Below are 14,175 nucleotides of genomic sequence, written 5' to 3'. Positions count from 1 at the left end.
TCATATGTCATTTTATTTATTTATTTAGCAGTAAACTGTAAACTACTGCAATATTCAAAAGTTTTTTTTTTTTTACATATAATGAATAGATGAAACACTTGAAAAACAATTTTATTTTTAAATGCATTATTTTATTTTATTTGAACATTTTATTTGAAAATATGCGGAACATTTTTACACATTTAGATATATTTTAGATTATTTTATATTCAAATACATATAAATTCATGTCATTTTATTTTATTTTTTATTTTGCAGTTCGTACTGCAGTATTCAAAAGCTTTATTATTGTTTTTACATATAATGAAATTTTAAAACTATTTTATTTTAAATGCATTAATTTGTTTTATTGTTTTATATTTTTAACATAAAATATTTTTATAAATATATTTAAATCGGTAAAACATTTTAGAGTTATTTTAATTGATTTTATTATTTTGTTTTATTTTTTAATTTTAGAGGTAATTTGTTATTTATTTTTAAATTGTATTTTATGCAAAATAACTGTTTTTATTGCTATAACTGGATGCCACTCATTGAGTGTAGCATGCAACTTATTTATTTTTATTTTATTTTGTTATTTTAACATATATAGAACATTCTAAAACAGGTGGAACATTTTTCACTTATACTATCATGTCTAACATATTTCTTTTAATTTAAATGTTGATGGTTTCTGTCTCTGTAGTTCCGCATGAGTACAGGAGGGGATGGCGGACATAAAGGACCTGCGGTTTCTGCCCAGGAGGCTCAGATGCAAGCCATCATGCAGCAGGCCAGGGTAAAAACACACACTTACACTAATGCACTATATCTCACACCCATGCATCTCTATGCAAACTAACCGCTCTGTGTCATCATATAGCTGGCGATGAGGGGTCCAACCGGACCCATGGGTTTGACAGGCCGTCCTGGTCCTCTGGTATGTCTGTATATGCATTTTCAGTCTGTCAAAATGATGATTTCAATGATATCATGATGAGTCTGATATGGTTTCATGCTTGATTTGAATCTCCCAGGGTCCTCCTGGTGTGCCTGGACTGAAAGGAGAGTCTGGAGAATCAGGACCTCAGGTAGGCATCACAGATTACCCACAATCCTCAGCTTGAAGACATTTTAATGCAGGATAGAGGTGTTCTGATACCTGTGTGTGTGTTTTTAGGGTCCTCGTGGTCCATTGGGATCCCCAGGGCCTACTGGAAAGCCTGGTAGAAGAGTAAGTTTGTGTTTTGATGTTATTATTATTGTCCTGATTCTCATGTTGTATCAATGGATTTATAAGCAACAATCATACTTTCTGTGGTTTAGGGTCGACCCGGTTCAGATGGAGCCAGAGGGATGCCTGGACAGACGGGAACAAAGGTAAAACTGTTAGATTAATGCTAGAAAAGTATATATTTAGCATAACTTACAATAATGAGTTGGGCACAGTGAGATGAAAGATAGTGAATAAGGTCAACTTTGATTTCATGTAGACTAATTACAGTTGGAAATAATTGTTTCTTATTTATAAAATGTTAATTTCCTGTCGTTCTGAACTGTTTCCTGTTTGTGTGCTTTACAGGGTGATCGAGGATTTGATGGGCTCGCTGGTTTACCTGGAGAAAAGGGTCACAGGGTAAAAACTTTTGTTTCATTTATTTTTAAATACTTTTTTAACATTTTTTTATTTATTTTATATTACTTTTATTTTCATATTTTTCAAATATTTATTTAGCATTTTAAAATAGGTGGAACAATTTTATTTACTTTATTTTTTATTTATTTTATTTTATTTTAAAATAATTGTAAAAAAATATTTTCGAAATAGGTGGAACAATTGTATTTTTATTTTATTTTACTTATTTATTTTATTTTTAAATATTTATTTAGCATTTAAAAATAGGTGGAAAGGTTTTATTTCGTTTTATTTATTTTTTACTATTTATTTAATTTTACTTTTTAAATACATTTTTTCAAATAATTATTTAGCATTTTAAAATAGGTGGATTGATTTAATTTAAATTGTATTTATTTTTGTATTATTTATTTTATTGTATTTTTAAATACATTTTTAAATATCTGTTTAACATTTTAAAATAGGTGGAACAATTGTATTTTTTATTTTATTTATTTTATTTTATTTTAAATAAGTTTTTAACATTTAAGGTGGAACTATTATTTAATTTTATTTTTTAATCAGTTCTCTGGAATACATTTCTCAACCATTTTCTTCGTATTTTGTCATTTTCATTTTTTTTTTTAAATATGTCTATATTGTTTTTAGTATATTCATTAGTATATATTCATTAAGTATATTCAAATTTAATATCTATTTGTTTATTTATTTGGCATTAGCCATGTAAAAAGGAGGGTGCTTCATTCTATGAAAACTACTGAGTGTGTCTTTTGTGCTTGTTGTAGGGTGAGACGGGTCCTCAGGGGCCTCCTGGACCTCCAGGAGAGGATGGAGAAAGAGTAAGAGCTTCTTATTTTAACCTATTCCTGTTTCCTATATTATTTGTTATTATTTATTATTGTTTTATATCTAAATGGATTGTAATGATGACATCATTTCCTTTATCTCAGGGCGACGATGGTGAGGTCGGACCCAGAGGTCTGCCCGGCGAACCAGTGAGTTTGTATTTCCTCCAGCATGCTCCAAGCATGCTCTTTTATCCTCATATCCACTGTTATCCACTATCATAGTGTTACACAAAGTAACTTTCCTCCAGTCTAGTCTAAACCATTGATTCATAGTCATTTTTTAAGCGTCCGCTTTATTTTGCATATTATGCACGTGAAGTGAGAGAAACATTTAGAGACAGAAAGTGCAGTGCAATGAAAGAGTTCAGTTTACAATTAACCACTAGTGAAATTAGTAGTTTAAGTTTCTGTCCAGCAGGGGGCGCTCCATGTTTACCTTTTAGATTGAGAGCAACTTTATCCACTCTTGCCGATATACATAATCACAGTCAGTTATGTCTGATAAGATGCACAATGCAAGTGTTTTTCAGCACAAAAAATCTATACCTCAATAAATAGTACTTTAGGTGAGCATGTTTAAAATTAAGCACATGAGATGAAGAGTCATAAAAGTACCATAGAAAAATATGAAAAATATATTTTTTTATTTGAGCATTTATTGAAAATGTTTAAATATTATATTTAACTTTTACATTTATTATTTTATTTTATTTGTGCATATATTAGGATCACATGACCAGACAAATACCATTTTGTTTTATTTTATTTTAATTTGAGCATTTATTGTAAATTTGTAAATAATTGATTTATTTTTTAAATTTAATTTAGTTTTATTTGTGCATATATTGAACATTTAAAAAAAGAGATAACTTTATAGCCATTAAAGTTTTTAATGCATTATTTAAACATTAATGTAACATTTTTAAAAAGGTTGAACACTTAATGTCTATGCTATTTTTTATTTTAAAGTACATTATTTTATTTTATTTTTTGTTAATAAGAAATAAATAGTACTTCAGGCGAGCATGTTTAAAATGAAGCATGAGGTAAAGAGTCATTTAAGTACCATAAAAATTCTGTTTTATTCATGTTAAGATCACATGACCAGGCAAATAATATTTTATTTTATTTTATTTGAAGCATTTATTGTAAAGTTTAAAATATTATATTTTTTTACTTAGTTTTAATTTAATATAATTTCATTTGTGCTTAAATTTAACATTTCAAAATAAATGCATTTTTTGAACATTTATATAACGTTTTTAAAAAGTTGGAACACTTTATAGCTTTTATTTTATTTTACAGTTTTGTTTTTGAATATTTATTGAAAATAAAAAAGATTTAACACTTTTTATTTTATTTGTTCATTATGTTGGACATTTCAAAATAAATTAAACACTTTAAAGCTATTTCATTTTTTAAATGTATTATTTAAAAATTTATGTAATATTTTATGTCTATTTTTTATATTATTGTTATTTATTTTTTTATTTTATGAAAAAAAAAAATAGGCACTTTAGGAAAGTGTATTTAAAATAAAGCACATGAGGTGAGGAGTCATACTAGTAGCATGAAAAAAAGCTGTTTTATTTATGTTGGGATCACATGACTTTATTTCAGTAATGCCTCTATTATCAAACACTTTCGGCTGAACGCAACTCTCTGTTTCTCCGTCTTCTTTTATTCAGGGTCCTCGTGGTTTGCTGGGCCCCAAAGGTCCTCAGGGGCCTTCAGGACCTCCCGTGAGTACACACTTCATCTTTATCTTAATCAATTAATCAATTTCCATCTGAATCGAGTCATTAACCTTCATCCACATTTATCCGCTAAAAAAAAAAACAGCTTATTTTTTAATGTCTTTATATAAAGTAGTTTATATATATATATACATATACATATATATATATATATATATATATATATATATATATATATATATATATATATATATATTTAAATGCTTTAGAAGTGGTTGTGTTAAATTAAATTACATTTATTTTAATTCTTATTTTATCATTTTAGGGTGTGACTGGTATGGATGGACATCCTGGACCTAAAGGAAACATTGTAAGTCTGACACACACACACACACACACACACACACACACACACACACACACACACACACACACACACTTGTGCAAAAAACAACAACAACAACAAAAAACACGTTTACACACATATATTCACTTTATTATCCTCTTTTCACATGTCAGGGTCCTCAAGGTGAGCCAGGACCTCCAGGACAACAAGGCAACCCCGGAGCTCAGGTATTCATCAAACCATGATGAACAGACATGGTCACTTAAAACAGACACTTAGATACGGTCTAACCCGCCCATTATTGACTTCATTAATCAGTTAATATGCTCTAATTCTGTTCTCTTCCACAGGGACTTCCAGGCCCTCAGGGAGCCATCGGAGCTCCAGGAGAGAAGGTGAGATCACATGAATGTATGATCAATGAATGCTTCTCTGGATAATGCATTAATGCCTTTTTGTAGAGTTTGTGTGTGTGTGCGTTTTTTTGTCAGACATTCATTCTGAGTTATGAAAATAACAAATTGCAAAGTGCATTTTATATGTACACCACTGTTCAAAAAGTTTATTACAATTTTTTTTAAAGAAATTAATTATTTTATTTATCAAGACACTGAAGGTATTTACATCTAACTGTATAATGTTCTAAAACATGTCAAAAATATGCTGTTTTTAGGACTTTCTACTCCTGAAAATATGAATTAAGCAATTTTCAACATTAATAATAATCTGAAATGTTTCTTGAGCAGCAAATCAGCATATTTAAATGATTTCTGAAGGATCATGTGACTGACGACTAGAGTAATAATGCTGAAAATTCATTTTGCATCACAGAAATAAATGATATTTTACAATATATTCTAAAAATAGAAAACAGTTTTTAGAAATGGTAATAATATTTTTACGCTATTTTTGATTTTACTGTGTTTTTGATCAATCAAATGCAGGTTTCGTTCAAAAACAAAACAACTTTTTCATTTCTGAATTGAAATTATCAATTTTTGTTGGTCTTAAAGATTGCAGATTGTGATAAAGAAAAAAGAGTCTCATTTAGAAGACTAAAAAAATAGTTTGGTGAAATATTTTATTATTATTTATTTAAAAAACAATGTGCAGTTTTTGTTTTGTTACTATTATTATTATAATTATTGGTAGTATATAATATTTAAAAAATATTTGACTGCCAAATCAAAGCCGTTTTACTGTTATGTGACAAGAAAACTATAAAACAAGAAATTATCTTATTTATATATTTGATTAATTTTAACTTTTACTTACATTACTAGTCAAAAGTTTTTGAACAGTAAAGTTTTGAATATTTTTATAGAAGCTTTCCAAGCTTGCATTTATTTGATTCAAAGTATAGCAAAAACAGTACAATTTTCGAATTTTCGTTTACTATTTGAATACATTTTAAAATGTAATTTATTCCTGTGATTTAAATGCTGAGCATCATTACTCTAGTCTTCAGTGTCACGCAATCCTTCAGAAATAATTCTAATATGCTGATTTGCTTATTTCTTATTATTGATTTAATTTTAATGAATAGAGTGTTCAGAAGAACAGCATTTATCTGAAATAGAAATCGTTTGGAACATTAAACATGTCTTTATCATCAATTTAAAGCATCCTTTCTAAATAAAATGTTAAGTTCTATAACACCCCCCCCCCAAAAAATACATATATACAAATATATATATAGATAGATAGATAGATAGATAGATAGATAGATAGATAGATAGATAAATGCTGATCTTTGGATTTTTCTACTCATCAAAGAATGCTTAAAAAATGTACTGTTTCAGATAATAATAAAAAATGTTTCTTGAACAGCAGTGGCTGGTAGTGTACATTTTTATAGCCATTAAAGTAAAACATTGGTTGAAAATGTTTTTCTCAACCCTGCATGAATACAAAGCATACATATTTATGAATTTAGCACATACTTTTAAAGCAGATCTTCATCATTCTGGACATTGGACATTGGTTTCATTAACCCTTCTACACAATGGCCACTTTAACCGATTGATCGCTCTGCTGGATGATCTTCATGAATGTGTGTTGAAACAGGAAGTGTGTGCTGAGTGTTAATGGATTGAGTGCTTATTCTGGTTTTCCTCTCTTCAGGGACCCACTGGAAAACCAGGCTTACCGGGAATGCCAGGAGCCGACGGACCTCCGGTGAGTCCGGGAAACACACACATAAACACACACGCTTTACGTCTTATCATCTCAAGCTCCATTGTTTGTGTATCAGAGTGATTTCATTGTATTAATAATTACAGTACAGCGCTTTGTCTGGCAGTTCTTCACAGACACACATTGTTCGCATCCATTCTCAAAGCCCGTTCTCTACACATTTCATGCTTTTATATCTAATTATTGCTCTTTGTTTCACAAACACAGGGCCACCCAGGAAAAGAAGGGCCATCAGGAGAGAAAGGAAACCTGGTACATGTTTATCCTTCATTCCTCTCTTAGACGGTTCTCTTATACTAATGTAGCTTCAGATCTGATCAATAACTTGATCAATACCTGATTGTGTTTTACAGGGACCTACTGGTCCTCAGGGTCCGATTGGATATCCTGGGCCTCGCGGTGTAAAGGTTGGTGTTTTTTAATCCTCATTGGTCAAAGCAGCACTCATGATGATCTCTCATTGGTCAGTGGATATTGTAGTTCTGTAGTAGTAAGATGGAAAGTCACTCAGATTATTTTGCCTCTAGGTTTTTTCTTATAGTGAAAGATAAACGGCTCCCCGCTAATGTTTCTGATACTTTCCTGAGGCAAAATGATCTGAATTTTATAGCTGTCCTACAAACATTCCAAAAGCTGGCTACCTAGACAGCATTTTAGGCATTAAAGACAACTTCTAAGATATTTTCTTATGGCCAAAATGTAAGGCAGCGCGTATAATTCACTGATGTGACACTATTTTTTTGTGTCCAATAAGTTCTAAAGAATATATTTCATATGTGACCCTGGACCACAAAACCTGTCATAAGGGTCAATTTAAATTTGAGAATTATACATCATCTGAAAAGCTGAATTCCCATTGATTGTTAGGATAGGACAATATTTGGCCAAGATATAACTATTTGAAAATCTGGAATCTGAGGGTACAAAAAATCAATATATACTGAGAAAATTTTGATATATTTTTACGGTAGAAAATTTACTAAATATCTTCATGGAACATGATCTTTACTTAATATCCTAATGATTTTTGGCATAACAGAAAAATTGTTTACGTTTTGAGCCATACAATGTATTTTTGCTATTGCTTGTTAGAAATCAGTCCCAATTTTCTGATTTCCTGATACAATTAAAAAAAAAAAAAACTTTTTTTTTTTTGTAGAAATCAGTCTCAGTCTATTAAATTTTTATTAAGAAAAAATAGATATTGATTTATATAAAAGATATTATATTATATTATATTATATTATAATTATATTATACTATATTGTATTATATTATGTTATTTATTGTTAGAAAGTCCATAATGTGCCACAAAAAAAAATAAAAAAAATAAAAAATAAAATATATATATATATATATATATATATATATATATATATATATGAAAAAAATTGTTTATATAGTTAATTGTTAGACAATCTGAGTCACTGAAGTTATGTGAATACTAATTTCTAAATTAAAGTAAAACAAAAAAAGTTGTACTGTCCTGCAATGTTAAAAAATGTATATATTATATTTTTATATATAAAAGATATTATATTATTGTTAGAAATCAGTCCAATTAGGAGTCACTGATGTGCAGTCAGTGAAGTCAGTCTTTATGGAAAATGTAATCCCAAAATGCATTGTTTATCCAAAATGTCAGATAAATCAAGATCATTTTTTAATATAAATATACCTATGTTTCATACTAAAATGCATAAAAAAGTGCAGTTGAAATAAAATGCACTATTGTAATCCACTGTGAGTTGGGCTGCTGCCTATATAGAAGCTTTTATCACCTTCATGATTTCTAGTCACCATTTGTGATACAGCGAGTCAATCGCAGCGGTTCGGTTTCTCAGATGTTTGAAGTTTAGATGGACTCTGTTGATCTTTTTTCTTTTGCTCTTTCGCTCTTTCTCTCTGCAGGGTGCTGATGGAGTCCGCGGGCTGAAAGGAAACAAGGGTGAAAAGGTAATTTCAGCGTGTGTTCGTGTGACTGCGACCGTACGGATACGAGCCGCGTGTGCCGACGGCTAATGCACCGCTCCCGTGTCATTAATGTTTCATTTCTGCTTCTGAATATGGAAACCAGCGTACTCCAATGTGCATTTTTGACCTTCTCGCTTTGGTCATTTAAAAAGTTTTATCCTGTGAGAGTGCAAGCGGGAAAATAAGATCAGGCCCCGGCAAATAGCAGAAATAGCAGTTGCCATGGAGATCCGTCCTTTCGCATTTGTCAAAAAAGCGATATTATGTGCGAAAGGAAGTTTGCAATGCTCTCAGTGTCAAATCTTCATCTCTTTCCTTCTTAGGGAGAAGACGGATTTCCCGGATTTAAGGGAGATATGGGCATCAAAGGCGACAGGGTAAGAGACTTATTCGCAGGTTGAGGAGGTTGTTTGTGTTTGACTTTATCTCCGGAGAATTATGGGATTTGATTTCTCCTTTCACTCGGGTCGATCTTTAATTCTCAGAGCATCTCTGAGGAGGCACATAAATCACAGTGCACCTATATTTAGTGCTGCATCACTATTACTTGTACTCATCATTGCTTTGGGATTTGAACAAATACAGACATACACCGAAAAAAGGACCCTAAGGACCGTAACCTGGCAATTCGGCCACATTGAAAAGTGCTAAAATCCATTCGGCACCCCTTAGTGATCACATACCCCCTAGACGACATGCTCCTGAGGCTATTTCACAGACATTTCTCAGACAAAATGCCAAGAAATTAAGTTATTCATGACTTCAGGAGTCGGTCGAAGAGCATGTGTGATGTTCACCCGGCCTAACTGATCAGATTTTTTGCTGTTCTAAAGTCCGCTGACTCAGCCGTGGCGCTGTGTAAATGTCTGTAATGAGCAAACGCGCCTTGCTCTGGGTTATTAGGGACCAATATGCAAACGCTTCTAGATTTAAGTGGGTGGACATTGTCCTAAATTACCATTTGCTCTTGTTAAATGCCACGCACAGGCTTCACTATTCCCAGCTGCTCAAGTGCCCATCTCTGCCTATTATATTTCTAAAGTGGCAAACACATCATATACTCACACACACACTAACCCCTGGTTTCACAGGCAAGGCTTAAGCCTAGTCCCAGACTAAAACGTAAATCTGAGCTGTTTCAACTGAAAGAAACTTGCACTGACTGATCTTAAATTATATCAGTGCCATTGTTTTGTCTTTAGATGTACACCAGTAAAAAATTTTTTTCTAAGGCACATCTATAAATATTACTTAAACTTCCTAATTGAACTATGGCTTAATCCTGGTTTAGTCTAAGCCCTGTCTGTGAAACCAGCCCCATATTTCGTTTGTTTCGTAATTAAATTCTAGGATCTTTTACTCAAAGGGGTCCATCCTAAAACAGCTGTTCATACATATGTGATATATACATTTAAAGAAGTGGTTAAGAAGATATAACAATACTCAGTCAGCTCTTTTTTTAATTTACAGAAATTAGGATATTAAAATAAGTAATTAAATTATAATAATAAAAAAACAAAACTGAAATTGTAGGATTCTACGAGATGCAATAATTTTATCTTTTTAGTTTTTTTTTTTTTTTTTTTTTACACAATATTACTGTTTTTACAGCATTTTATATATTGGTTCCTACAGGATTTTATTATTAATTAAATTCATTTGTAAAATGTAAAAGTTTTAGCTTGTTTTAGCCTACTTTGTCTTACTTTAAAACATTTTAAGTAATCTTGGTACCCTTTGAAGATTGCTTTAAATAGTTTAATTTTTAAAAAATAATTAAATTGTTAAATTACAGAAATTTAAGGGTGAATTTTGGAAGTTTTCTGTAAATAATTTGATTATTTAAAATACTTAATTTAACTTAAAATACAGAATACAGATTTTTAAAATAATTTACTTTTTAGTTGTTTTAAAGCTTGTTTGACTTATATTAAAACATCTTGAACCCCTTTGGAAGTTTTTTTTAAAGTTAACACAATATTACTGTTTTTACAGCATTTTTTTATATTGGTTTCTATAATATATAATTATGAATTTTATAAAAAATTATTATTAATATATTTTTTGTAATTTTAGCTTATTTTAGCCTACTTTGTCCTACTTTAAAACATTTTAAGTAATCATGGTGCCCTTGGAAGTTTGCTTTGAATAGTATTTTTTTTTTTTTATTATTATTAATTTGTTAAATTCCAGAAATTTGAGGGTGAATTAAATTAAGACATTTTAATTTTTGGTTGTATTAGCTCATTTTAAAGCTTGTTTTGTCTTGTATTAAAACATCTTGAAGCCCCCTTGGAAGTTTGCTTAAAATAATTTAATTATTGAAATTGTAAAAAAATTTTATGCCTTTTCAAAGCTTGCTTCATCTTATTTGATAAATAAATATCATTATTTCTTTTCTTTTTTTTTTTTTTTTTTGGAAGTTTGCTTTAAATAGTTTAATTATTAAAAAATAATTAAATTGTTAAATTCCAGAAATTTGTGGGTGAATTAAATGAAGACATTTAAATTTTTAGTTGTTTTAGTTAGATTTTAAAGTTAGTTTTGTCTTTAAAACATTTAAGTAATCTTGACACCATCTTGCAAGTTTTCCGTCAATAATGTAATTAATAAAAATAATAATTTGTAATAATTAATGTAATAATAATTTGTGAATTAATTTAAAAAATCGTTAACTTTTTAGTTGTTTTAGCACATTTTAAAGCTTGTTTTGTCTTATAATAAAACATCTTGAAGCCCCTTGGAAATTTGTTGAGGATTTTAAAGTGACTTGTTTTATATTTTTTATGCATTTTCACCCTGAAAGACACTTATTTATGCATACAAAAATTAGGTTATGTAAATGTACATTTTAATGAATGTAAATGAGCTGTGATATGATTGGCTGGCATAGAGCTGTAATTAATTGTCATTAAATATGGCCTGTAAAAATACAAAAATCTCTCATTTCTGAAAAAATCTGGAAATCTACAATGTCTCATATGAATCCTAATGTGTTCAGGGAGAACTTGGTGCTGCTGGACCCAGAGGTGAAGATGGACCCGAGGGACCCAAAGGAAGATCTGGTTTACCTGGAGATCCTGGACCCCTCGGGCCATCCGGAGAGAAGGTGAGTGCACATCTATACAGTATGCATCACGGAGTTTGTCAGTGTTTTGTCACGGCCGATTAGTTATGTTGCTTCTGTGTGCTTTGGTTTTAGGGTAAGCTCGGTGTACCCGGGTTGCCAGGTTATCCAGGAAGACAAGGCCCCAAGGTAAATACACCCGATCTGTCTGTGATTACCCAGCATCCACAGCAGCCGTGTTTGAGTGTGTGCATGTATTGATAGAAGGACAAGGTTGTGTGTGTGCGCGCATGCATTAGAGTAGGATTGGAAGGCAGACATGTTTGAACTTCTTGATCAAAGCTAAGTGGATTTACCCATAATGCCATCTGGTGTCAGCTTTCCATTTGACCGTGACACAGCATGCACTGTTGCAACAGCACTTTTCTTCTCTTCTCCTCCTCTTATCCCTTTCTCGCCCCTCGCTTTGATGGACCTGTGAATTAATCTTGCTCTCTCTTTTCCTCTTCAGGGTTCTCAAGGATTCCAGGGATTCCAAGGCACCAGTGGAGAGAAAGGCACAAGGGTGTGTAAATTTGTTACATTTGTTTTTTGAGTAGTGAAAAGAAACGCTGTCACTGGTTTTCTCTCAAGGTGATCATTTAGGCTAACATAATGCAAAAGATGTAATATAACATGTAGAATATGTCACATGTAATATAAACCATTTCAATAAGTGCAATTTGATTAATCTTATGAAGTAATCAAGAAAATCAGCTTACCTCTATTCCAATTAGATTTTTATTCTTTGTTATGTGATATCAAGATATGTAATACAATGCGATGAATAATTCAGAAGCACTGTAACCCCTAAACAGAGTTGTTATTGTTAACTAAAACTGTTAGAAACATTTATATTAGATGGAACAACTATACTGAAATTAAATTGACAACCGAAAATAAATAAAAGCTAAAACTGAAATAAAAAAATAGCCTAGATAAATATAATAAATAATTAAGAAAAAATTGTAAAAAATATAGTAAATATAGTAAAAAATTGCTAAACGTTAAATTAAAATTTTAAATAAATTAAAACTGAAAGAAACATAAATGTAACCTAATTTGTATTATTTAATTTAATAATTAAAATAAAATGATAAAAGCACATAAAGTTACTAAACATTGAAATGAAAATGAAAACTGAAAATATAAAAATAAACAAAAACTAAAACTGAAATAAAAATGAACCTAACCTAAACCATATTATAAAATAATAATAATAATAATAATAATAATAATAATAATAACAATTATAAAATGGCAAAAGCATATATATATATATATATAAACTTAAATTAAAAAATGTAGCATAGATCCTAGATAAATATAATAAATAAATATAAAATAATAATAAAAATGACAAAAGAACATGAAATTGCTAAACATAAAACTAATAGAAAAATGAAAATATAAAAATAAATAAAAACTAAAACTGAAATAAAAATCAGTTTAACCTAAATCGTAATATTTAAAAAATAATGCTAATTAAAATAATAAGAGCACACAAAATTACTACACATTAAAATTAAAGTGAAAACTGGAAAATAAAAATAAGCTAAAACTAAAACTAAATTAACAATAAACTTACTTATTTGTGATATAAAAAATAATAATAATGGAAATGAGAAAAGCACATAAAATTACTAAACATTAAAATTAAACTGAAAACTGGAAAAAAACCAAAACCAAAACTGAAATAATTATAAATTTAACTTGAATCGTAAAATAATATCATAATATACGTATAATTGATATATATAATGAATACTTATAATAATTTTTACTTATACATAATCGTAATATAAGTAATAATATAAATTACAAAAACACAAATGACTAAACATTAAAATGAAAATAAAAACTGGAAATATAAAAATAAAAACTAAAACTGAAATTAAAATGAACTTGCACTAAATTGTGATATTTTTTTTTTAAATAAAATGATAAACGCACCTAAAATTAAATTAACATCAAACTTTAAACTCAAATTTAAAAGAAAACTGAAAATATAAAAACAAAAGTTAATTCAAAATATTAATAATAATGTATTAATTAATTAAAAAGGTATATAAATATGTAATAAATAATGCTAAAATAACACTGCCCAAAATGAACATTTTCTTTTTCTTTTTATTTAATTGTCATCTTTTACTCAGCATCATGTCATACCATACATTAAGCTGAATAAAAAAAACAAATGGCAAAAAAAAAAAAAAACTACTAGGAATATAACTGATTTTAAAATGGTGCACTCTATGTTAGATGCAAATGTCAGGTTTTTTTTTATCTTAGTGTATGGAAGCTAACAGTCTCTGAGCTGTAGTGTTTCTGCTATCAGAGCTCTTATGGCCAAGGAAAGCTAGGAAAGGCCCTGAGTAAACTCGCAGCTC

The 14,175-nt window shown here is 29.5% G+C and overlaps 1 protein-coding gene across 1 annotated transcript in view; it reads left to right on the top strand.

Moving 5' to 3' along the window:
* The window catches only part of LOC141292083 (uncharacterized), a 107,366-nt gene that overhangs the window by 57,848 nt on the left and 35,343 nt on the right, over window positions 1–14,175 (top strand). Inside the window, exons 10-29 of the mRNA XM_073824045.1 lie at window positions 689–781; window positions 866–922; window positions 1,020–1,073; window positions 1,163–1,216; window positions 1,309–1,362; window positions 1,565–1,618; window positions 2,404–2,457; window positions 2,569–2,613; window positions 4,155–4,208; window positions 4,489–4,533; window positions 4,683–4,736; window positions 4,860–4,904; window positions 6,634–6,687; window positions 6,913–6,957; window positions 7,059–7,112; window positions 8,617–8,661; window positions 9,003–9,056; window positions 11,681–11,788; window positions 11,882–11,935; window positions 12,258–12,311. Coding sequence (XP_073680146.1) covers window positions 689–781; window positions 866–922; window positions 1,020–1,073; window positions 1,163–1,216; window positions 1,309–1,362; window positions 1,565–1,618; window positions 2,404–2,457; window positions 2,569–2,613; window positions 4,155–4,208; window positions 4,489–4,533; window positions 4,683–4,736; window positions 4,860–4,904; window positions 6,634–6,687; window positions 6,913–6,957; window positions 7,059–7,112; window positions 8,617–8,661; window positions 9,003–9,056; window positions 11,681–11,788; window positions 11,882–11,935; window positions 12,258–12,311 — 1,131 coding nt within the window. The remainder of the gene's footprint in view (window positions 1–688; window positions 782–865; window positions 923–1,019; window positions 1,074–1,162; window positions 1,217–1,308; window positions 1,363–1,564; window positions 1,619–2,403; window positions 2,458–2,568; window positions 2,614–4,154; window positions 4,209–4,488; window positions 4,534–4,682; window positions 4,737–4,859; window positions 4,905–6,633; window positions 6,688–6,912; window positions 6,958–7,058; window positions 7,113–8,616; window positions 8,662–9,002; window positions 9,057–11,680; window positions 11,789–11,881; window positions 11,936–12,257; window positions 12,312–14,175) is intronic.

This window comes from Garra rufa, chromosome 19, assembly GCF_049309525.1.
Source record: "Garra rufa chromosome 19, GarRuf1.0, whole genome shotgun sequence".
In the NCBI taxonomy this organism is placed as follows: Eukaryota; Metazoa; Chordata; class Actinopteri; order Cypriniformes; family Cyprinidae; genus Garra; species Garra rufa.
The sequence above is the reverse complement of the archived record's forward strand: the minus strand, read 5'-3'. Positions and strand labels throughout refer to the sequence as shown.